This window comes from Vicia villosa, linkage group LG6 (assembly GCF_029867415.1).
Source record: "Vicia villosa cultivar HV-30 ecotype Madison, WI linkage group LG6, Vvil1.0, whole genome shotgun sequence".
NCBI lineage: Eukaryota > Viridiplantae > Streptophyta > Magnoliopsida > Fabales > Fabaceae > Vicia > Vicia villosa.
Genome location: NC_081185.1, coordinates 161214590 through 161240849, shown reverse-complemented (window position 1 = coordinate 161240849; position 26260 = coordinate 161214590). Strand labels below are relative to the sequence as shown.

General features: G+C 32.7%; 2 protein-coding genes, 1 non-coding gene and 1 pseudogene across 5 annotated transcripts; 2 read left to right on the top strand and 2 right to left on the bottom strand.

Moving 5' to 3' along the window:
• Nucleotides 1–612: 612 nt before the first annotated feature.
• Nucleotides 613–12870, bottom strand: LOC131610888 (probable E3 ubiquitin-protein ligase BAH1-like). Of its 2 annotated transcripts, none has more exons than XM_058882951.1 (7): nt 12759–12870; nt 12372–12593; nt 2593–2837; nt 2178–2426; nt 1948–2085; nt 1224–1282; nt 613–1137 (listed from the first exon to the last, which is right to left on the bottom strand). In XM_058882951.1, the coding sequence occupies exons 2-7, from the start codon at nt 12547–12549 to the stop codon at nt 1029–1031; spliced, it is 978 nt and encodes a 325-aa protein (XP_058738934.1). In that variant the 5' UTR covers nt 12550–12593; nt 12759–12870; the 3' UTR covers nt 613–1028. The 2 variants fall into 2 exon arrangements, with proteins under 2 accessions (XP_058738934.1, XP_058738933.1); XM_058882950.1 differs by lacking the exons at nt 12372–12593; nt 12759–12870 and adding exons at nt 4285–4506; nt 4664–4924.
• On the bottom strand, nt 9350–9422 carry TRNAV-UAC (transfer RNA valine (anticodon UAC)). The gene has a single exon. It is a non-coding gene; the product is annotated as a tRNA-Val (tRNA).
• A 4894-nt stretch (nt 12871–17764) lies between the features above and the next one.
• On the top strand, nt 17765–21101 carry LOC131610887 (uncharacterized). 2 transcript variants are annotated; one of them, XM_058882948.1, is made up of 3 exons: nt 17777–17906; nt 18128–18183; nt 19955–21101. In XM_058882948.1, exon 3 carries the CDS (start codon nt 19966–19968, stop codon nt 20752–20754), a length of 789 nt encoding a protein of 262 aa, XP_058738931.1. In that variant the 5' UTR covers nt 17777–17906; nt 18128–18183; nt 19955–19965; the 3' UTR covers nt 20755–21101. The 2 variants fall into 2 exon arrangements, with proteins under 2 accessions (XP_058738932.1, XP_058738931.1); XM_058882949.1 differs by lacking the exon at nt 18128–18183 and having other exon boundaries at nt 17765–17906.
• LOC131615186 (uncharacterized) lies at nt 21040–25012 on the top strand (annotated as a pseudogene).
• The last annotated feature ends 1248 nt before the right edge of the window (nt 25013–26260 follow it).

Below are 26260 nucleotides of genomic sequence, written 5' to 3'. Positions count from 1 at the left end.
ATTCCACAATTTTCCTATGTTTTCGTTCAACAGTGTCATTTTGGTGAGATGTGTGAGGACAAATTAGTCTACTCACTACTCGTAACTCATTTAATTATTTAATGATGTGCCTAAACTCACCCTCAAAATCAAACAGCACAACTTTAATTCTAAATGTTAATTAACTTTAGTATGAACAAAAGCAAGAAACAGCTTGAAAGCATGCATGTTATGGACTTAAGCCTTAAGAAATAAATCCATGTGCATGAACTAAGTCAAAGGGAGAATTATAAGCAGTGGAATGCATGGGAGCATGCAATCTATATGACCAGCCTAAACAACAAGAGTTACAAATTTGAAGTGTATTCTTATTATGAACTTTGATATCACACATATTAAAACAGTTTTAACGGTGTTAAAGATTTTTAGTGCCGAAGAGATACATCATCATAAGATGTACAATCACTTGAGCTATAATGATAACTACATGTACATTTATTGGAAACAAATGAATGTGAGCAAGGCACTACAAACCATTGGCATATCAATGAATCCTTCAAGCAAAACTTGTTTAGAAACCTGAGATTTCATATAGCACCTCTTAGCATGAAATTCAAAACCGACAACACTCTCTTTGGAAAACTTAGACAAATAACAGATTCATAGTAATAGCAGGGACATGTAGAATTTGTTACAAGTTTGGAATTAGGAGCATACTATGAAATAAACAGTGAAGGTTGATTACATTTTCAACCTTGTACATATCCAAGATTCAAAATGAGCCAATGTCTTGGGGAACAAGAAATGTTCAATGTTCGATATTTTTCTCTCAATCACGCCATCTGCTTCGAAGGCTAACCTTAAATCTCCTCTCTTGATATTTCTCTCAAGCGTTATAATGTTGATACATACTCATTTTTAACGCTGAAAATGGTACTAAGTTCCCCAAGTTCTCAGATTTATTTGCCATTTCTCTCTTTGATAAAAAACCAGTTTCTAGTTGCTACACTCCTGTAAAAAATATTTCAATGGACAAATCATAACAAAACCTACAGCAATCCAACTGCATATGTAGACTGCAAATTCCAGTATTCCTTTGACTGCTTCAAAGCGACGACTCTTTCCCTAGCTAGCCTCTCTTTCCAATAATCGTTGCATCTGGGAAATATTGAAAGTTACTATGATGACAATGCTCATACATGAATGTTATGAAATGTTTTTATCATACACCACACATACAATACCTTCTTTTCATAAGAAGATTGAGTTCTGACATTCGGACTGATTTGGAATAAACTCCTCGCTGCAAGAAAGAAATGACAGTAAGTCTTGACTATTAAAAATAAAAGCAAACTAAAATTATGCTCTAAAGCTCCAACTTCTAACCAGTGTTAATGAAAGTAATTTTTGTGAGAATGATAAAGAAAAAATCAAATGGATATATAGTTTTAAGAACATTAATGTTTTAAGAAACCAATGAATAGAATTTGCCAGTATGGCCTTAAGACTTTGCAGTGTGAAGCATGGACATAGACACGGCCACAAGGCGCGACACTGACGCTGACAGTTGACACTGGCAATAATTTTAAAATATGAATAAATTGAGCGTAATCACAAGTGCCGACCGACACGGACACACCTTTTTTCAGAGGTGTCGGTGCTATAGAACTTGACACACATAGTGTTGCCAGATCTCTACACAACAGTGTCATAGCACTGCTATTTGAAAACAATTTGTACTAAAAGCGTATCGGGGTGAAATGGAAATTTGTTCAAATTCTGCTATACTAATGCACTGTAGTACCGTTATTTGACAACACTGAGTACGGTAACTAAGAGCGTCTTTGATGGGCGGTGTCTTAATGGGTTTTTGAATTAGGAGTTAGTTCTAATTTGATAGTTGGTTTCCTAATTGAAGAGGTTTGATTTTATCACTGATATAAGAACACTTAAGTGCAAAATGCATACCTCTCTGCATATAGGACACTTTGACTCTGGAGTTGCAGCTTTAAGGCCTTGAAAAATCATCACAGATGCAGCAGAGCAAGCACACGACTTGCAGAAGATGTGGCCACAACCCAATGCATATGGATTAAAAACAAAGTCCTATCATATCATAATCCAACCATTTATAACCGTTAGCGTCTTACCGATATATAATTTTTGTTTCCATAGCGTGGTATGCATTTAGGACTTACCAGGCAAATTGCACAAGTTAGATGATACTCAAGCTTAACAGAATCTGGAAGAGTCAATGTCATTACAGCATTAGTAACATTAAAACTACACGAAAAGCGACCACGGATTCCTTCAAGCTCGCAACCATCTAGTCCACTTGTATTCAGATAAAAAGCACCCAATTCAATCAGCCAAGGTGAATGTAAAAGTTCAATATGCTCAGCATGCATCTTAGATTTGAAGTTCTCCCCATTCATAGAGCTGTGCACCTGGTGTAAAATAACAAAGGATATTAGATATGTATAATTGAAAAAAGACGGGGGCACATTAAGTGGAAATTGTCTCAGTTTTTTGGTATAAACCGGGTATCCTCTGCGCGCAACTGCAGAGACTAACCCTCGAGCCGGGGAGGAAATTGTCTCGGTTGATACATACTTTATCATATTTCTTAAGTATTTTCCTCATTGCAATTGCATTCATGGAAATATACTCAATTAGAATTCTCCCTTCTTGGTCAAGGGCTCCCATATCATTTTTAAAACACTGGCGCAAACGCAATACATATCTTTGAAGCCCTTTTGCAATATGAAGATTTAGGAGATGTTGAACTCTTGAACTGAAGTATCCTGCTATATCTGATGCTTCCTTCATCAACTCTGAGAAGAACTTCTGATCGCATACTACAAGTGGAAAACAACAATACGTTACTAGAATTCATAAACTAAAACACTTCGGTTAAATAAAAAGGCGCATGATAAAACTCAAGTACTTTGCTTAAGCACAATTTAAAACTACGGCAGGTAACGATTTAAAACTAATTACATTTTGCAAAGCTCTGGTGTTTGAGGAGTTCCTAAAGTACAATCGTATTCCTCAAATAGACTATTTTTTATGACCATTTATAGCTTGACTAATATCTGTTTGGATAACCTGACGTTGGCCATAAAATGAGAATCTCTATCTCTAACCAAGTTTAATTCGTACGCAAGAGTCAAGGATCGAGCCTCTGATACTGACCACTGCATAAGGTGCCCGAGTCCATGTCCACTTGGACCAACCACATTTTGGTGAATAAACACCAATTTCAGCTAAGGTAAAAAGCACTATGAGCCAGTTTGTATAAACATATCAAGAAACAATTATAAATCATGGGTTTTTGAACAATGGCTTTTCATCTAGGTAAGAATTAAATTCTGCATCTTATTTAACTTTCACATAAACATCTGCAATTTTATATGAACTCTTTAATAAGTGAAGACCCATTATGTTTTCTGGTTCAGATATCATCACAAATGTAACTATTTCACACTAAAGATTAGTAGAACAACAGAATCATATGCAAAAGAAACATTCATTGAGGAAAACTCTATTGGTCTATTTGAGAGTTGGTTTTTGGAGGGTTTTAGAGGGGGAGACTTTGGAAGGTTGCGTGCATATCTTGAAATGTGTTTGATATCTTTAAAATGTTTAAAAAACAATGTAATTTTATATGCTAATGTAGTATATTGTTTTGAAATTTTTTTAAAAATATCAAACACATTGCAAGATATAGACACAGTCCTCCAAAGTCTTTTCCTCTCAAACCCTCAAAAAATCAACCCGCAAACAGACCCGTACATAGGCAACATCAACACTCTTCCCCTATCCACCATTATAAGCTGATTTAAACCATTATGGTTCCCGAGTCTTATTCTCATTATATTACTTCTTGTACTAATATATTTACTTATTCTTATCTAAGTAATCTAATACTCATCCGCTTTAAAATGAATGTCGTGGAAAGTTTTTTCACACACATGAAGAAATGTAATGAAGTTGTCAAAAGACAGTACACTTTTACTAAATTCACTTTATTAATGTGTTCGAAGTTACTAAATTCATTTTATTAACGTGTTAGAAGGTACTAATTTAATGGATGAATGCATAAACATCTACCCCGACAAAATGGTATTACCGTTATTCCCGATAGAATAAAATTGCAGTTAGTTCACACCGCAACGGCTGCAATTGGCCGTCGCAACACTTATACAACCGAAATCGCGAAAGCTTTACGACCGCAGCCGTTTTTTAATACCTTGGTAAAAACACAAAAACCAACATAAACATAAAGCAGAAGACATGACATACCTGGACAAGATTGACATTCACATGATTGATGATGATCATCAGAAGAACCATCTTTGTAATTCTGACAACTCTTCAAAACGTTTTTCAACCTGTCATATTTAATATGCGCACAATTCTCATCCATCAACCACTCCCGCTCCTCTTGCAGATACTCCGTAAACGTGCACCCGAATTTCATTTCTCCCCTTTCGCCACTTCCAAATCCTAATTAAATACTAATATCTGCATAATAATAGTTAATCATTCAATTAATCAGTAAAATATTCAACAACTTCGCTCACGTGATTAATTAATTTCACACAAAATACCTAGCGTGAGAAATCAGAAATAATAATTAAAGAAAAAAAAACGATGAGATGATGAAATGAAAGGGAGTGACCTGATTAGAAGAAAATGAACGCGATGGTTGCCGTCGAGGTTGTTGAGAGGTGAAAGAATGAGTTAGTGATATTTATAAGAGAGAGTTATTATTATTACTTGGAACTGGTGTTGTGTGAGAATAAACAATAACGAAGTAGTAGTAATTTACAACTGTGTTTGAACCTCTGAGATTTGCGAAATTTATGGAACTTTATGGAAGTTCTTTTTTTTTTGACGCGTTTTAAAAATTGTTCAGGAGAAACATATGCTACTTTTGAGTCACCACAACAATACCACCTTTTTTTTTTCTAGCTTTATTTTGACGCTTTAAGTGAAGAATGCATGCACGTAGGTCAATTATGTAGATAAAGGAGATGTTTTGGATTGAGACAAATTTAATTAGGGGTGTTCGCGGTGCGGCTTGGGCGGTTTTGACGAAAAAAATCATCCGAACCGCGAGAGAAAAAATCGTGCGGTTTGATTTGGTTCGGTTGGTTTTTAAAAAAAATCCAAACCAAACCAAACCAAACTAATGCGGTTTGGATAGGTTCGGTTTTTACAAATATTTTATTGAACCATATATATACATATAGATGACAACATAACTTTATATTTAGACATTCATAGACTATCAAATAACAACAAAACTCATCATATTTTGACAACAACTTTCTATTTAATATGTAAAAATTAAATTAGACAAAAGTGAAATAATAAACATAAAATAATAGTATAAAACAATATAAAAATTACTAAAATGAAACAAAAAAATAGAAGAGACGAGAGATTAGTGAAGGTGAAAAAGAAAAAATAAAAGAGTTGAGAGATTAGAGAAGAAAATGTGCGATAAAAACAAAACTAAAATAGGGAACATTTGCATAAAAATGAGAAGGTGAAAAAGAAAGAATATAAGAGAGTAGAGATTATAGAAAAAGAGGGAAGGTGTATGTGGCAAAGAAGACGCGATAATGCTATTAGAGATTTGAGAAGATTTGGACTAAAATCATATGTGTAAGAATGATAAAATCATTCGTAATCATAAGGCTAAGGTGTAATAGATTTAAGTTTGGGTTGGATATGAGTTAAGTAAAAGTTAGACTGTAACATAATGCGCTTTGATTCGGTTTGATTCGGTTTACAAAATACAAACTGCAAACCGAACCGAACCGTGCGGTTTTGTTAAAAGATGACCCAAACTAATCCGAACCAAATGCAGTTTTTTGCGGTTTCGGTTTGATTTGGTTTGGTTTGCGGTTTTTTATTGGGTTGATTTGGTTTTGAACACCCTAAATTTAATAGACTTAAAAGCAGATCAATTTTAATTTTTTTTCTTTTAAAAGTCGATTCTTTTGGACTTTTAAGAAAAAATTTGGTAGACCATATCTCAATTCATTCTCTAATATTTTTAGTTATTTTACGAAATTTCTTTTTTCCCGCTTATAAAGATACATATCAGAATTTCTTTTTAAATATAGCGGTGCGTGAGAAACTCCCACGAATGAGACAAGAGATTATCTTTTTTTTAATTTCATTTTTTCATTGTTATAATATCTATACTATATATAAAGGCAAAACCTACAAAACATAGGTTTGGTGTAATCTATTTTTTTTCCATTTATATTCTTATATGTTTTTTTTTTAATCTCTATATGCCAGTTTGCATATCTCTTTCAATTCATTTTTTTTAGTTTTTACAAATAATTAAAATCAAATAAAAAATAAACACACAAATAATACTGTTTATATTTTCACCCGCATATGCAGATAGACGAGCACGCGAATGTCCGTCTAGACGATAGTTAAAAATAAAATAAACATTTTTTTTACCAGAAAGAGGACATACGCCCAAAATAAAAAACAAAAATTAAACAGTAACCTTCCTCTTACGAATAGGAAACCTTATACATTAGAAATTAAAATTTGTTTAATGAAATTTGGGAGACCCTAATAAAATAAGATAAACACATTGAAACTCATTTATCTCTTATTTAAGTGTTTTCTAATTATCGTTTTTAAAATTTCAAAAATAATATTAATTATAGTTTTGTAATTATTTATTAACTAGTAAGAAAAAAATTTAGATACAGAAGTAAAATAAAAGTTATTATTTGAAAAACAAAAATAATTATCAACTTAATTGATATGATATGTATACAAAGTCAAAAAGTATAATTAAAAAAATCAAAAAAGTAATTTTATTTAATGTCATGTTATTTAATATTTTTATTTTAAAATAAATTAAAATTTTAAATTATTGTTTTAATTTTAACTAAAGATATTCATACTCAATTGAAATTCATGGATACTAAAGAAATTATAAAAAATAATAATAACATTAACTAATATATGACATTGATTACTATGATTAAAAGCATACATAATAATTATTTTGGACTAACCATAGCGACTCCGGCCGATCACTTTGAAAGAAGTGTAATCCTTACAAAATTTTCTTAGCACATGAAGATTAATATCCTCCTAATCATCACAAAGGATTTAAATTAAAAGTGCATTCAACGACTCTATGTAATTTACTCTTAGCAAATAGCGAGTTCATTATTCCCTCTCGCAATTAAGTTTTCGAACTCAATTTACATTTAATCTTTTCCCTTACATTCTGACTTAGGCGTTAGAGTGTTAACCTAAAAGGCCGCCCCCCTCTCTAACCCATTGCAAGCTACAATCTGTCATTACCTCCAATCCTCACTCCATTTTTAACTCCAGTATAAAACAGTGGCGCCATATGTAGGAAATGACTTATGATTCATGCGTTTTCCACGATTTCATGTTCGCTCTCTAGTTCGTAAATCATAACCTTCTCAGTGTTGGGTGAGAACGTGGAGTAAGAAAACAGCCTAAAGGGGGTGAATAGACTTTTAAAACAAATTCAACCGATTTTTCATAAATGAATTACCAGAGATTTTTAGAGTTGCGCACAAAAATGTCTAGAGTGAAAAAGTGAGAATTATACTCTAATAAAAATTGTTTCGCGTAAACACATGACCTATTTACAAATATCACGAATGATTGAATGATGATGCACAAGGTATTCAATTGATACCAATTGTATGTTTCACGAGAAGTGATTATACAATGATTCAATGTAAGAATTCTAAACTCAATAAGTTTCTTAGATTTTAATCACCATGAAAGCTCAATTAGGTGTCAATCCCAACAAAACATAATCTTAAGCTAAAAATCTCTATCAATTGACTAAATGACAAACTACTTTAAGAATTGAAAACTTAGGCATGCAATATACTACGAAATTCAAATGCAAAAGTGAGAGAGAGAGAGAGAGAGAGAGAGAGAGAGAGAGAGGACACTAGGATTTATTGTGCTTCTACTCTATCATCCTCGCATGAGTATGCGTGCACTATTCAATGGTTTTCCATCGGAATCTACATATTTCCTTTTATTTTGACAAATATTTCAAAAGTTCATACAATCATTAATCCAAAATAGTGCTGAAGAAAAGAAATATTCTATTTGGATCTTGACTTGTATACAACTTCATATTTAACTCTTCTACGCAATCTTTACTCGATTAACACTTCAAAAATATTCCAATATCACCAATCTGCTCCAAGCTTTTGTGTGTAGCAATCAGCCCATTGATCCTACTGATTCCTTGAGCGTTGAATTGTGTGAAGATCTGAGAAGAACTTTGCCTTATCCATAGCCTTCCACACGATTACTACTAAGGAAATTTGGAGAGAATGACATTTTTTTTCACACTGGAATTTGTTAGCACCAATGACAACTCCTCAATCTTGCAACAATCTAAAAACAATACTGAGGTTGAAAATGGAATAAATTCGAATGCAAGTGGTTTTAACTTTTTCGAAATGAGAGAGTTGGTTTCATGGAAAATCACAGAATGATTATGAAATTTGTTACATGAAAAGTGTTGACAAAAAGATTTATACAAGCTTGAGATTAAGCACAAAAATGAGTGACAAAAGTTGGTTAGATTTGAATAAAAAACAATGCATGGTTTGAGTCAAATGAGCAAGTGAATGGAATAAAAGAAATTACAAAAAGATAAATATATGCATATGATAGAATGCATTGAAAATAAGAAAAATTCAACATTATAATAATTAAAAACAATCTACTTTAAATAAATACAATAAAACAAAAAAAAAATTATATAAAGGATGAAATTAAATTTATTAAAAATTGATACCTTCAAATATGTGATTTGTCGCTCAAACTATTAATTGAATTTGTAATAGATTGAAACTAATAATATATTATTATAAATAAAAAACTTTACAACAAAATAATAAATTAAATAACATAGCATAAAACACTCAAATAAAACAAAGACGCAAAACACCACAACAAACTCAAGGTACTAAAGAAATTACAAAAAGATAAATATATTCATATGATAGAATGCATTGAAAATAAGACAAATTCAACATTATTAAAATTTAAAAAAAAAACTACTTTAAATAAATACAATAAAACAAAAAAAATTATATATAAAGGATGAAATTAAATTTATTGAATATTGATACCTTCAAATATGTGATTTGTCGCTCAAACTATTAATTGAATTTGTAATAGATTGAAACTAATAATATATTATTATAAATAAAAAAACATTACAACAAAATAATAAATTAAATAACACAACATAAAACCCACAAATAAAACAAAGACGGAAAATAGCAAGAAGCGCCTTCTAAAAATAAATTGTTGCTGCCCGGGATCGAACCGGAGACCTTTTGCGTGTAAAGCAAACGTGATAACCACTACACCACAGCAACTTTGATGTTAATTCATCATTTCATTTGCCCTATAAAAAAAAAGTTTTGTTACAAATCATGTGCAAAATTTGATTCTAATCAAATTGAGCAGAGGTGACCAAGAAATTATTTGATTCGAATCATGTGCAAAATATTATTCGAATCAAATTGTTTAAAAAGCTTTAGTTTTCCTCTGTTGAATTTGATTTGAATCAGAATATGTGTTAATTTGATTGATTTGAATCAAACACACAAAATCTCAATTTTTCATGGTTTTAAAAGTACTTTGAGATTTTTCTTTGCAGCTAACTTGAATAAAAAACACATATAATTTTTTTCCTAGTGACTCATGCAATTGACTAAAAGCATCTTGATCCATTTTAAACATAACCATTAATTTATGCATGCTAAAACGAATAACAAATTAATTTCTACCTTGATTCAAAGATGTGAAATCATGAAGAAGACTCAATAAATGATATGCACAAATATTCCCTAGGGATATGAATCTCCACTCAAGTCATTGAATCAAGACCATTCAAAATCAAAGACGAAGATATGCCGCATTCGGTCCAATCGAGCATCATTTCAACTTCGTTTCCTAAAATTTCTATATATTTAATTCCCAAGATTCCAATTGATGGTTGGATCCAAAACTACTTGTTTTGCTGCTTCTCGAGAAGTTTCCATTGTTGTTGTAGCTCAGGCAGCGATCAATCAACCACATCTACCTTCACCTCCTCAGCAAAATATTGTGAATCCATAAGCGGATGTTTCACTGCATTTAAAGCTAGTCCAGACTCCTCGAGTAGGTATTTGTCCAATTGTCCTGACTCCTCAAGTATCTGTATTTCAATTACTGCGAGCCAACATTGGATTACAATGCGCTAACGAGCTGCTAAACAGCATGCACAATATTGTTTGGCAGCACAATTCGCAAGTAATAGAGGAAAGGTTGATGTGGCTCAAATAAAGCCTCCATAATGTTCCTTCACAAGGTAACATTATTCAAGAGGTCGTATCAAGGAGAACTCAAATCTCCGTCCATAAGTCGACTACGACGAAGAAAGACGAAGCTCCTAAATAAAAAAATTAGGTAAATTAACACTGCCGGATTTTTAAAGTTATGAGAAAAATCTTGTAATCTCCGGTGTTTTTTAAAAAGACGGTAAATTTTGCCACAACGATTTTTTTTTAAAAAATTAATAAAAATGCATATCAAATTTTTTAATTGACCTACTAGATTTTTTTATTCGCCTATCAAATCAATAAGAGGAATATTTTTTATATTAAAAAAAATGGGGTGCCAAATCAAAAGAAAAAGGTGTATGAACAAATTCTCAGGATAATTTTTCTATGCACTCATATACATATTCACAGATCTTCGGTGAAAACTCCAAAATACCCCTAAGCTTCAGATATGCATATTCAAAGACACCTTTTTTTTTGTAAAATAAGGGTAATTTCAGATATGCATCTCCAAAGTAACCCTTTGTTTTTAAAAAAAGTGTCTTCGGATATGCATATCCGAAATATTTTGGGGTTTTACAAAAAACGCAAACAACCACCACCACCACTATTTACATTCTCTTAAAAACTCAAATTTTTTTACTTCAAACCCATTTCTACCAAGTTCCTGTCAAGGCATTACTACTCCACAACTTCCATTTAAGGCTCAAAGCTCCATTCAAGTGATACTCAAAGCTTATCAAATTTGTAAGATTCCACAACTATATACTCTAGTTCAATGTTATTAGGGCTGTTAGAAATTAGGTTAATGTTGTAGGTTGAAGAATTGATACTCAATGATAGTGTTTATACCTAAAAAATTGGATTTTGTATGAGTTAGGGCAAGAAATAGAATTTGTCAAAATGATTGTTCGCAAGTAATTTCAGAAGTGCATTTCCGAAATCACCTCTAACCAGTTTCGGATATGCACTTCCGAAATTTGCTCTGAGTTGTTTTTTTAATTCTCAATTTTGTTTTCATCATACTCTTACCAGTGAAATTTTTTCAGGAAAATGACTGACAATCAGGTACCGATGGACTTAGACATGGGAGACAGTCACCGACAACATCGACTCGGCGCGAGAGAGCCGCGCAGCAGAGAGTGACCCGGAGACGGGGTCGAGTCCGAGTCCCAGTCCAAATGTGTGAGGCGCCTACAAGATCCTCATCTGCACCGAGGAGTCGGCTGTCTCGGGCGTCTTCCTCTCGTGAAGTTAGTCGGGAGGAGGATGAGGTACCCGAGGTTCACCCAGAACATTTGTCCGAACAACTATTTCTATATTATGATATCGATATTTTATTCTAGTCTACGTATTTTTTATTTCCATTATATTTTGTAGGATAATAGGAGTTATTAATTTTAGTTGCTACGATGCTTCAATTGTAACAATGCAATATTGTTGTTTTTAAAAAATGAAGGACTCAGAACAAATTTCGAATATGCATATTCGAAGTAGGTTCATGGTATTTTCGGATATACATATCCGAAATATTTAAAAGGGTTAATAGTAGTTTACCCCCTGTAATATGAGCGTGTTTCGGTTTACCCCCACCGTTGCCAAAGGCAGGTTTTCGCAACGGTTTTTTTTTGAAAAACCGTTGCCAAAAGGTAGGGAGGGGGAAAAAAACAAAATTCGCTAACATTACAGGGGTACTAAATTCACTTTATTAATGTGTTCGAAGTTACCAAATTCGTTTTATTAACGTGTTAGAAGGTACTAAATTAAATGGATGAATGCATAAACATCTACCGCGACAAAACGGTATTGGCATATGCTGATATTGATACCGTTACTCAAGTTAGAATAAAATTGTAGTTAGTTCACACGGAACGGCGGCAATTGGTCGTCGCAACATTTATACACCAAAATCGCAAAAGCTTTACGACCGCGGCCGTTTTTTAATACCTTGGTAAAAACACAAAAAACCAACATAAACATAAAGCAGAAGACATGACATACCTGGACAAGATTGACATTCACAAGACTGATGATGATCATCAGAAGAACCATCTTTGTAATTCTGACAACTCTTCAAAACGTTTTTCAACCTGTCATATTTAATATGAGCACAATTCTCATCCATCAACCACTCCCGCTCCTCTTGCAGATATTCCGTAAACATGCACCCGAATTTCATTTCTCCCTTTTCGCCACTTACAAAACCTAATTAAATATTAATATCTGCATAATAATAGTTAATCATTCAATTAATCAGTAAAATATTCAACAATTTCGCTCACGTGATTGATTAATTACACACTATACCTATAAGATTAGCGTGAGAACTCAGATATAATAACTGAAGAAAAAACGATAAGATGATGAAATGAAACGAGATAGACGTACGAGGTGGCGGTGGTTGCCGTCGAGGTTGTCTGAGAGCTGAAAGAATGAGTTAGTGATATCTATAAGAGAGAATTATTATTACTTGGAACTGGTGTTGTTTGAGAATATACAATAACGAAGATAGAGTTATTTTTACTTGGAACTCTAAACCTCAGAGATTTGAGAAATTTACGGAACTTTATGGAATTTCTCTTTTTTTTTTCTTTTTGTCGACGCGTTTTAAAAATTGTTCAGGAGAAACATATGCTACTTTTGATATGAGTCACCACAACCATCACCTTTTCTTTTTCTAGCTTTATTTTGACGCTTTAAGTGAAGAATGCATGCACGTAGGTCAATTATGTAGGTAAAGGACATGTTTTGGATTGAGACAAATTTAATAGACTTAAAAGCAGATCAGTTGGCACTTGCTGACTGAGCGGGTGTAGGCTGTTGGTCCAGGGTTCGATCCTTGACAGCAGCAATGTAGTATTTTCTTTGTCTAAATTTGAATTTTCTGTAGACACGTCTACGAAACAAATCAATATTAAGTAAAAAAAAAAAAATTCAAAATCCACAAAAAAAAAATTCAAAATCCACTTCTAAGAGCATGCACATCGGGTGGTTTTGAAGGTGGCGTCAGAGTGTTTTGGATAATTGATCTTTTAATGGGTGGTATAATAAAGCTACCGTGGTAAAAAAACACCACTGTGTCTTAACTTTTTCCTTTCATTTTTATTAACTTTTAGATGAATATATGGATATTTAAAAAATATGATTGAATGGTATAATTTATTGAAAAATGTGAAGTAATATAAATAATTAAGTGGGGTCCATTTAAGACACAAAAATGAGTGTCATGGATGTGGATGCTCTATCTACTTTTGAAAATGCACATGGTAGTGCGTGAAAAATCATAATGAACCAGAAATAAAATTGTTTTTCTTTTATACTGTGTTATGACATTAAAAATATAATAAACACTTTTTTTTTATGAGAAAGAGGACCTACATCCAAAATAAAAAACAGAAATTAACTAGTAACGTTTACGAATAGGAATTAAAATTTGCCTAATGAAATTTGGAAGATCCTAATAAAATAAGATAAACACTTTAAAACTCATTTATATCTTATTTAAGTGTTTTTTAATTGTCGTTTTCAAATTTTAAAAAATAATATTAATTATACTTTTGTAATTATTTATTAACAAGTGAGAAATTTTTTTTAGATACAGAAGTAAAATAAAAGTTATTATTTGAAAAACAAAAATAATTATCAACTTTATTGATATGTATAAAAAGTCAACAAATATAATTAAAAAATTAAAAAAAGTAATTTTATTTAATGTCATGTTTTTTAAAATTAATTAAAATTTTAAATTAATTTTTCAATTTTCATTTGAGATATTGATACTCAATTGAAATTCATGGATACGAAAGAATTTATCAAAAAAATAATAACATTAACTAATATATGACATTGATTACTATGATTAAAAAAATACTTAATAGAAGTAATTAATATTTATAATTGTTTTTGGACTGACCATAGCGACTCCGGCCGACCACTTTGAAAGAACTTTAATCCTTATAAAATCTTATTGGTACATGAAGATTCTCCTCCTAATCATCACAAAGAATTTAAATTAAAAGTGCATTCAACGACTCTCTCTAATTTACTCCTAGCAAACAGGGAGTTCATTACTCCCTCACGCAATTAAGTATTTGAACTCAATTTCAATTTAATCTTCTCCCTCACTATCTGACTTGGGCATTAGAGTGTTAACCTGAAAGGTCGACCCCCTCTCTAACCCGTTGCAAGCTACAATCCGCCATTACCTCCAATCCTCGCTTCATTTTTTACTCCAATATAAAACAATGGCGCCGTCTGTAGGAAACAACTTATGATTCCTGCATTTTCCATGATTTCATGTTCGCTCTCTAATTCGTAAATTTATGACCTTCTCAGTGTTGGGTGAGAATGTGGAGTAAGAAAACGGTCTAAAGGGGGTGAATAGACTTTTATAACAAATTCAACTGATTTTTCATAAATGAATTACCAAAGATTTTCAGAGTTGCGCACGAAAATGTCAAGAGTGAAAAAGTGAGAATTATACTCTAATAAAATTATTTCGCGTAAACACATGATCAATTTACAAATATCACGAATGATCGAATGATGATGCACAAGGTATTCGACTGATACCAATTGTATGTTTCACGAGAAGTGATTATACAATGTTTCAATGTGTGAATTATAAACTCAACAAGTTTATTAGATTTTAATCACCACGAAACCTCGATTAGGTGTCAATCCCAACAAAACCTAATGCAAAAAAATCATTATCAATTGAATAAATGACAAACTGCTTTAAGAATTGAAAACTTAGGCATGCAATATACTACAAAATTTAAATGCAAAAGTAAGAGAGAGAGAGAGAGAGAGAGAGAGCACATCAGGATTTATTGTGCTTCGACTCTATCGCCCTCGCGTGAGTCTACGTCCACTCTTCAATGGTTTTCCATCAGAATCTACATATTTGCTTTTATTTTGACAAATATATCAAAAGTTCATACAATCATTAATCCAAAATAGTGCTGAATAAAAGTAATTTTCTATTTGGATATTGACTTGTATACAACTTCATATTTAACTCTTCTACATAATCTTTACTCGATTAATGCTTCAAAAATATTCCATATCACATTCTGCCCCAAGATTTTGTGCGTAGCAATCAGCCCATTGATCCTACCAATTCCTTGAGTGTTGAATTATCTGAAAATTTGAGAAGAATTATGCCTTATCCATAGCCTTCCACACGATTACTACTAAGGAAATTTGGAGAGAATAACATTTTTCTTTTCACACTAGAATTTGTTAGCACCAATGAGAACTCCTTAATCTTGCAACAACCTAAAAATCTTTACCCAATCTTCAAGAATAATTAGTTTTAAGATATCGTTACGCCCAATCAATCACATATCTCTCATTTTATCAAGATCTGGAAAACAATATTGAGGTTGAAGATGGAAGATATTCGTATATAGGGGGTTTTAACTTTTTCAAAATGAGAGAGAGCTGATTTCACAAAAAATCATAAAATGATTATGAAATCTGTTACATGAAAAGTGCTGACAAAAGGTTTTATACGTACTTGAGATTAAGCACAAAATTGAGTGGTAAAAGTTGGTTAGATTTGAATAAAGAACAATGCATGGTTTAAGTCAAATGAGCAAGTGAATGGAATAAAAGAAAATCATATTTTTTACCCATTTCAGCTTGATTAGAATCAAGAACAACGTCTTATTCAAATCACAGACCCCGTGATCCAAATCATGTACAAAATATGATATAAATCAACTGTAACAGACCCTTAAGAAAATTATTTAAAAATGCTTTGTTTCAAATCATGTGCAAAATTTGATTTGAATCAAATTGAGCAGAGGTGACCAGGAAATTATTTGATTCGAATCATGTGCATAATATTATTCGAATCAAATTGTTTAAAAAGATTTGGTTCTCCTTTATTGAATTTGATTTGAATCAGAATGTGTGTTAATTTGATTGATTTGAATCAAACACACAAAATCTCAATTTTTCATGATTCGAATCAAACTTTTAAGTACTTTGAAATTTTTCTTTGCACCTAACTTTTATAAAAAAATACATATAATTTTTTTCTAGTGACTCGTGCAATTGACTAAAAGCATCTTGATCCAGTTTAAACATAATCATTGATTTATGCATGCTAAAAGGAATAACAAATCGATTTCAACCTTGATTCGAAGATGTAAAATCGTGAAGGAGACTCAATAAATGATAAATGAAAGCAATAAGACAAACAACAAAATAACCATATTAGGGATGCTCCCCTTGCATGTGTTAGTGACATGCAAAAATATCCCCTAGGGATATGCATCCCCACTCAGGTCACAGCATCAAGACCATTTATAATCGAAGACAAAGATATGTCGCGTTCGGTCCAATCGAGCGTCATTTCAACTTCGATTCCTAAAATTTCTATATCTTTAATTCCTAAAATTCCAATTGATGGTTGGATCCAAAACTACTTGTTTTGTTGCTTTTCGAGAAGTTGCCATTGTTGTTGTAGCTCAGGCAGCGATCAATCAACCACATCTACCTTCACCTCTTCAGCCAATCATTGTGCATCTAAATCTAATCCAGACTCCTCGGGTAGGTATTTGTCCAATTGTCATGACTCCTCAAGTAGATGTATTTCAATTACTGCGAGCGAACATTGGATTACAAGACGCTAATGAGTTGCTCAACAACATGCAGAATATTGTTCGACAGCAGAATTCACAAGCAATAGAGGAAAGTTGATGTGGCTCAAACAAAGCCTGCACAATATTCCTTCATAAGGTAACATTGTTCAAGAGGCTGTATCAAGGATAACTCAAACTGTCGTCCATAAGCCGACCACGACGAAGAAAGACAAAGCTCTTAAATAAAAAAATTAGGTAAATCAACACTATTGAAATTTCAAAATTATGAGAAAAATCTTGTAATCTCGTGTGTTTTTTTAAAAGACAGTAAAATTTGCCACACAATGATTTTTTTTTTTAAAAAAACTAGTTAAAATGCATATCATATTTTTTTATTGACCTGCCAGATTTGTTTATTGCAAAATAAATATTTATTAGTCTATCAAATTTTTTGCGCGAAATTGATAAAGAAATAAATAAGAGGAATATTTGTTATATTAAGAAAAGAAAAATGTTTATTGTTAAGAAAATATGAAAATAGGAAAGACAAGAATAATCTCAACCATTCATTATCATCACCATCCCATGATCCCAACTAAATAAAAAATTAAATTTAAAATAAATTAAAAATTCTACTCTAAAATAATGACATGTGTACGTTCTTGTATTTCTTCTCCAATTTCTTTCGTACTAAATAGCACTACTCTTAAGAAGAACGGGGTGCCAGATAAAAATAAAAAGGTGTAAGAACAAATTCTCAAACCGATGTAACTCTATTCTTAAGCCCAATCCATTTCTTTTTTATGAGGCCCACCAGAATCAGAAACAAGTTTGATCGGAATCGCACTGAATCAACATAACTTCCCGTGAAAACAAAAAATTCCCCGGAAAAACGCTGCCGGAGTGTCCATCGGCCGTCACAAATAGCGAGAAACTCATCGTGGTAATCCCTTATTCTTCTATCTTTCTATTTAAATTTTTTCGGCAGAAATTAACGATCTTGCAAAAGAAAAACCACTAGAGAATTGCACAGCGATATTTCGATTATATTAGATTCATATTTCTCATAATTGCATGTTTCAATATTGCCACTCATGGTATTTACAAAATAGAATTGAAATAGAAAAGTTTATAGCTGAAATTTGTATTCATTTTTGTGGTTAGGTATTGTTGTGAGATTTTCCACTTCCTGATTTTGCAGAAATTGCTATCAACGAAGGGTAATCAATCATATTGACTATTGAGTATTGATTTACCTTTAATTTTAGTTTCATTGCTTCTATATTTCAAACAATTTGCTTGTTTGATTCGGTTCCTCCGAGCATATCTAGTATCATTCATAAACACAGAGAGAAGTTGTGAAAATTGTTCATTGCATGTTCATAAGTTGTTTTCAGTTTTTCTTCAAGATAGTTTATGAAAACCGCTTATAACTATACAAAAATGATTGAACCTTATTTTATCTTTTGTTATAGAATTAGCTTATACATGAGCGCTTATCATGACAAGCGCTCAATGAGCGTAGGGTCAATATATAGAAGAAACTTGCTTGAGATAAAGGGATTTGGAATTAAAATGAACGCAAAAATCAAGTTGTAAAGTTAGTTTTTCATATTAATGTTTTGCCCATGTTTGTCAAAATCGGGATCCCACTAAAGATCGTTTGGGTATAGAAAAAGCGTAAATTTTAAGGTCGTAACAAAGATAGTAAGATCCCACCATATAGACAAAAGTATAGAAATGCCTTGGAAAAGTAGCCTTAACATAACATTTTCATAGATAGCAAATATTTATCTAAAAAACATTTTTTTTTTGAAATATAATTTACTCAATCAGCAACTAAAAACAGAATTGTCTCAAACATGATCCAAAGAACATCGTCTAAAAATAACGTCTCAACTAAAACATTGTCTAAAAAATATCATTTAACAAGTTTAAAAAATAATGGAAATCTTCTGTTTTGTGAAGAAGAAAGAGGAACGGTTGCGAAGTATGCAGAGGTAATATGGATTGAAGAGATAAAATGGATTAATAAGGTTAGAAATGAGAATAATGGAAGGATTTGATATGAATTTATTGTTTTTTAATTTTATTTTAATTGAACATTTGGAAACTTGAGTGCTCAATTAGAACACAATAAATGCCAAAGCCCTAACCATTACGGGGCAGCTTTCATATTCCAAGGAATATTGGGTCAAAATCTGGCCGAATGGGTCAGTAACACGTGTGACCAGTGTTATCAAATAGCGGCGCCATGGCAGCTATAGCAGATATACATGGCAGTTTTTGGGCTCGCTGCAATGGTAAATATCGGCCGATATTGCGTTTTCCGCCATAATCCGCTATAACGGCGCCGCAAAGCAGACGGTATGGCGGGATTTTGGCCCTCCGCCATGGACCACCATCCGCCATCAACAACACTGTGTGACTAATCAAAAGCGGATGCAAAACGGGGTCAAGGGTTGAAATCGTGTGTCCCACTGTTCTCACGATCCCGTGATCTAGCACTTTTCCTCTACGCGTCAACCGCGCCGCCATCTTCCGTGATCTTGAAACATCCAACACGGAGAACAGTTGCAGGCGCGCGAGATCGTACGACCTCGGCAGTTATAGCGCATTCCTGAAAATCATGGTTTTGTCAATATATAACAATAGTGAATAACTAGACGGATGTGGCAAAATGCTAGAGATTATTTATTATTTTCATTTACTTAAGTAACAAAGTAGGAGATGGATCATGTGAATTCATGGACAAAATTTTCATTCCTAAATATAAAGCTTTTTCAATCAACATTGAAACATAAAGTTCCCATAAATTAAATTCGTAGCTACAACTGGATTACAAGTCATTTTGCCTTGGGACATAGATGTTTGTATGCTTCAAATGATTTTCAAGTAATGGTTTTCGTTGATTTCATGGCCTTTATTTATCAAATGAAATGAAACCGTGAGTGCTGTTTGTGGCTTATTTCCCGATGTTTGGACGTGCAGGTTCTCGACTAATGGCTAAAACAAATAAGAAGCGCACAGGAAAATCTCCTGGTAAAAGAAATGATACTTCACATTGCCTTGTGGATCCTCCGGCCTGTGATAATCGGAATGAGGATGATGATTGGGTTATAGTTAAAAAGCAGAGAGTCATCATTATGGTTCCGGCTGCACCTCTTAGCGAAAGATCCTCAACAGAAAACGAAGAGCCGAATCACATGCACCCTATGCCTCCTGTAACGTCAAGTAACCAGGAGGAACTTCCCACGGAGACTGGTAATGAAAATCCTTCTTGTAATGAACAAGAGAAGACTGTTTCATTGGCTGGCCAAGCAGAGATTCATACTGTGACAAAAGCTCTTCCTCCCTTAATACCTAAATCACCTTCAGCCAATTCACCACGGGTAGATCAAAGAGTAGAGTCAGAAAATCCACACCAAGTCAGTAGTTTGAAGTCCCACAAATTAGTTGGATTATCTAATACATCAAAGGCTATCAAGCAGCCCAGAACATTACCCGCACCAAGAAGTTCCTCCAACTTGGCCACTTTGAATCGAGGTTTGAGAGCATCAAATCTCGAGAGAAAGCTCGGAAGAGCTGGTGGGTTGAACGAGTGGCTGACATCACTTGGACTGGATCAGTTTGTGAGAATGTTTCAGGGGAAGATTATCAGTAAGTATCAGCTTGTGAATCTAACCATGAAAAAACTGAAGGATATGGGTGCCAATGCAGTGGGACCTCGCAGGAAGCTGATCCACGCCATGGACTGTGTTTGCCAGCCATATTGCTTTGAGGCGTTATAGAGGTTTGTTGGATGTTGAACTTATATTCACAGCATTCCTCAACATGGTACGGTAAAAATGGAAAACTTGGTTTTTGGGTGATCATAGCACTTGAGCCTCAAATAGTGTTTGAAGAGATTTATTCTCTTGTATATACTTATGAATTACAAGCAAGTGCAGTCTAAATGAGTGAAGAAGTGAGATTCACTGAGATATTGTATTTGGTTGAGATGTAGAAAAGTAACTCTTTGTTTGTTTGGTTCACAGAGTGAGGTGAGGGTAGAGATTTTAGTGAAAGAAAAAAGTATGAATGGTATGAAAACGTATTTCCTTGATAATATGCCTCACTTTAACATTGTTGACTTTAATTTTTACGCTGGATCATCTGATCATCATACTGAAATTTCTGTTCCACAAGTTCATCAAGGAAAGGGAAAAAGCTTATGGAGAAAGTCTTTTTCTTTCCTGAACAATGCATATCAGATAAGGTTCAAAGGTGAATTATGGTTTACAAATTGACAATGAAGTATGCTTTTGGTTCCCTATACCACACTTCATTAAAATAAAGTAATGTTAATACACCTCTCATTTCATCTATTGAAAAGTCTACACCTCCCTCAGTTATTGATTCTTTTCACATGTTTAGAATTTGATAAAATAGATATTGAAATAGAGGAACAACTCTGCTTAATCTATATCTTGCTTTCCTATTTTTTTTTCTAAATTTTTCTCTCCAATTCATCAACAATAATTATATTCTTTAAATTTTTTTACCAACTAACCAATATTCATTGTATTTTCTTTCACATTTTTTCAACTAATCGATACTCCCTCCATTTTCGTTTATAATCAAATTTTAATTGTTTAGATTTATTAAATAATTTATGTATTTAATTTATATATAACTCAAATATATTATTTATTCAATAAACATAAAATATTAAAATTTATTTATAAAAGAGAATGAAGGGAGATCTTATCAACAACAATTTTTTTAGAGTTTAATTTATTGTATTCATCGTTTTTTAATTAAACATTTATCTTTCGACCCACTTATTATGTATACAAATTTTGTAGTAATTTATTCACAATACTTTTCAAAAGTTGGAATTTATATTCCGAATACACATGAATGCATTGTTTGAAAAAAAAAATAGAAACAAATGTAAGAATGAGGGAGTTAAAACGATCTCATTCAAATTTGATTTTCTTTAAATACTCAAAATTAAGATTTTTTTTTTTAGTAAAAATTACATTGAATATGTTAATATGTTAAAATGACACAATATCCTCTCTAGGCTATATTTGAATTGATGAAACACAACGTAGCAGAGCAGAATAAAATATGGCGGAACTAAATGAAACGGAGTAAAATGAAATATAAATATAACTTCATTATTTTATTTAAAATGTCTCATTTCATCTCATACATCCCAAATTGGATGAACAGAAAACAGACAATCGGATGAAATAAGATAGAATGCATTCCATCATGTTCCGCTCCATTCCATCATATTTTTACCAATCCAAACAATAGAACATAATATTATTCCATTTCACTCCGCTCCGTCGTGTTCCATCAATTCAAACATAACCTTAATTTAAAAATATGCACTCACACTCTAAGACTATGTTTAGATACAATAAAAAGAACGGAGTGGAGTGGGATGGAATAGAGCGGAACGGAGTGGAACGAAATAAATACGTCATTCCATTGTTTGGATACATCATGATGGAATAGAGTAATTTTTTTATTCTGCCCAAATCGGAGGATACAACAAATGGTGGAAAGTGATGGAATGGGATGAAATGCATTCCATTCGATACCACTCCATTCTATCCGTTTTTAATCGATCCAAACGATGGAACATAAACTTATTCCATTCCATTCCGTTCCATTCCATCGTATTCCATCAATCCAAACATACCCTAAGTTTATACGTATCAATAGAAATTTTCAGTGACATTCAAAAAATTGCAGGTAAATGTCATCTATACCTAAGATTTTTTATTGTCACTAAAAATTAGAGTGTCCATGATATTTCAATATACCTATGAGGTTATTGCATATTTTAAAATTAAAGAAGATGTCAATATCATTTTAATAGATCTTGGCAGTGGCGGAGCCACGTAGGTACAGGGGAAGGCCATGGCCCCCCTTTATTTTATTTTTTTCATATAAGAGAAAATACTAAAATGTCCTTATTTAATATCAAAAGTTCTACTTTATTTTTCATATCTTCTCCTTTGTGTAAAAGGTTTTATAGAGTAAAAATTGAAAACTCTATTATTCATCTGAAGAGCACCGTAAATCATTTGTCTTCGCCGTCGTCGCTGCAGTTGTTTTCATAATCCTTGCAATTTTAACTGTTTAAAAAGGTCTTCTTCTTCCTTTATGTATTTTGTATTTTTAGGGTTTTCTAAATATTAGATTTATGGTTTAGGGATGTTAGAGTTCTACATTTTCTGAATTTCTAAATGTTTTTACTTGTATTTTACAGAAAAATGAGATTGTGAAGTTGCTAAAAAAAAGATAGAATTTGTATTTTGATATGTTTGAGTCATTCAATTTTATGTGTAGAAAACTATATTGATCAATGAGATTGATCAATGTGTAGAAAATAGTTATGTCATTGCATTGGATAAATTGTAAAGATTTTTGCTTTAAAGTGTGATAAATTTTTAGATAAAATTGTTGCCTCTAAGGTTCAGATTTAATTACTACCAATATTAGATAAAATTGTTGCCTTCAAGTGTGATGAACATTTGCCTTTGAGGTTCAAATTTAATTACTATCAATATTAGATAAAATTGTTGCCTTTATATGTGATAATTTTTTTTTTTGACATTCTATTATGTTTTATTTTTTTCATTAGAAAAGTAAAGATGAATAATAGGAAAATTAATTTTTTTTTCAAGAGGAAAGCACGTGAAATGGAAAGAGAAGAGAGAAATGAAGAAATTATAATCTCGACATTTGAACCTGAAACGATTCTTGAGATTCCAAGAATTTAAGAGCATCATGGCTTCGAAAATTCTTTGGAACGTGATCCTGGAAAGCGCCGTCCGATTCGGCAATATCCACCAAATAAGTGGATGCAATACAAAGAGCTTATAGAAAATGGGGTCCATATCAAATTCATTTAGACAACTATCCTTTGTCCGGTAATGAGGATCATCCAAAAAGGTTTAAAGACACTTGGTTTAGCATATTTCCCTCTTTGTTAGAATATTCACCATCCGAAGATGTTGCATACTGCTTACTAGGTTACCTTTTTAGCAAAAAAATCAAGTAGACGTCACGGATCACATGTCTTCATTTCTACGGGATTTAAAACCTGGAAGAAGTTAGGAATGAATAATATTTCTAATATGACCATGTTTACCACACAACAATGCAATGCAAGCTTGTCAAGACTTGTTAAATCAAGATGGTCATATTAGAAATATTATTCAAGTTCAAAGTTCAAGTCAAAGAATGAGTAATAGGATTCGCCTCAAAACTTCAATTAACATTGTTTGTTGGTTAGCACTTCAAGGTCGTGCTTAAAGGGGTCACGATGAAACTAGCAATTCAAGAAATCAAGGTAACTTTCTTGAGATGTTAAAACTTTTAGCATCTTACAATAATGAAATTGCAAAAGTTGTGTTGGAAAATTCTCCACAAAATTGTAAATATACCTCACATTAGATTCAAAAAGAGCTCTTGCAAATTCTTTCTAGTAGGGTGAAAAAGCAAATTCATGAGGAAATTGGTGATTTCAAATTTTGTATCGTTGTAGATGAAGCTCGCGATGAGTAAAAAAAAAGGAACAAATGGCTCTTGTATTATGATTTGTTAATAAAGTTAGTTTAATATAATAGAGAATTTTTGATGTGGCACATGTTAAAGACACCACATCTTTAACTCTTAAGGAAGCAATATGTGATATACTCTCTCGACATAACCTTGATGTTTCTAACATACGCAAACAAGGGTATGATGGTGCTAGCAACATGAGATGAGAATGGAATGGTTTACAAGCACTCTTTATGAAGGACTATCCATTATGCATACTATGATAATTGTTTTTCTCATTGATTGCAACTTGCCTTGATTACATCATCAAGAGAAGTCAAAGCAATACATAAATTCTTTGATCAACTGATTTTTGTTGTCAATGTTGTTTATTCTTCCACTAAACGCCATGAGGCAAAGAATTTCATCAGTATGCATTTTGTGGTGAAAAGGTATCCAGAACACGAAAGCATTGGTAGGATAAACGACATTATTCCATAAATGTCTGGCCCAATGATTTATGTGAGAAACAATGTCTTTAAACTGATATGCCTCCTTCATGGTGAGGAATCCCGAAGTTGAATGAATCTTGGACTTAGAGTCTTCTATCGGGTTGATTGGAAAAATGACTTGGTTAGCGAAGGATAAAATAGTAGGAACCAAAGCCAAAATGTGATCCAAGAAAAATCAAGTCCCTTCGAGGATTAAATCAGAGACCTTAGATCTAAGGTAAACAAGTGAAATATTCTGAATGTTGCTGATTAAATGAGGTCCGCATCAAGGCTCCAGCAAAAAAAAGTATTTCTACCATTACCAATTAGGATGGAGCTATTGTAAGAAACTTGATCCCACTCCTCTTTTATGTTGGACCAAATAGAAAAGGAGATGTGATGATGAATGGAAGAGTCATTTTTAACCACCCTGACCTTGAGAAGCAAGGTCCAGTCTTCATTGGAGTTCAACATGTCCCAATAATGCTTCAAATTAGATGCTTTGTTAACCAAAGACTATAATCTAATACCTAACCCACCTTGACCATAGGACTTGCACACTTTCCTCCAAGCCACAATGACGAGCTTGTGTTTAACTATGTCAAAAACCCAAATGAAATTTTTGAAGCATTTTTCCAAGTCCTTTATCAAAGAGATGGGCCAAGAATAAATAGAGATGCTATAGACCAATATTGGTATTATGGTGATTTGATCATTTGGACTTTTCTACATAGCTAAGAAGGGCATCTTTCTATGAGATAATTGACTTTGATTCTATCCACAATAAGCCTGAGGAACCTAGCTCTAGGTTTGCCTTTGAAAATGGGGACCCCTGGGTAATTAAATGGAATGAAGCATGTTTTGATAATAAGCAAATTAGAAATATGGTGAACCCTGGAATCAGCCAAGGAACCAACAAAAATAGTGGACTTAGAAAGATTCACACATTTACTAAAAGAAGCAGCATATCTGTTAAAAAGAGAGAGAAGAAAGACAAATGAGCCCTTGTCACCCTTGCATAAGACCATGATATCATCAGTATAGAGGAAATGAAAGGAAACTTCAAAACCTCTAGGGTCCTAGATCAAATTGGTTTTATTGGCTTGCAGTAAAAGAGTAATACTTCTCCCCAACACCTCCTCTACAATGCAAAACAACAGAGGTGGGAGAAGGTCACATTGCCTCGCTCCTCATCCACAAGAAAGGAAACCAAAAAGCTTCCCATTCAAAGAAATGGAGACCTTGGCAAAAATGAGAA

Excerpts from the sequence above, each read along its gene's own strand:
- LOC131610888 (XM_058882951.1), bottom strand. The coding sequence starts at position 12,549 with ATGAAATTCGGGTGCATGTTTACGGAATATCTGCAAGAGGAGCGGGAG. Across the intron at positions 2,086-2,177 it reads TAACTTGTGCAATTTGCCTG|GACTTTGTTTTTAATCCATA; the intron begins GTAAGTCCTAAA and ends ATGATATGATAG. Across the intron at positions 1,283-1,947 it reads AGTGTCCTATATGCAGAGAG|CGAGGAGTTTATTCCAAATC; the intron begins GTATGCATTTTG and ends TCTTTCTTGCAG.
- LOC131610887 (XM_058882949.1), top strand. The coding sequence starts at position 19,966 with ATGGCTAAAACAAATAAGAAGCGCACAGGAAAATCTCCTGGTAAAAGA.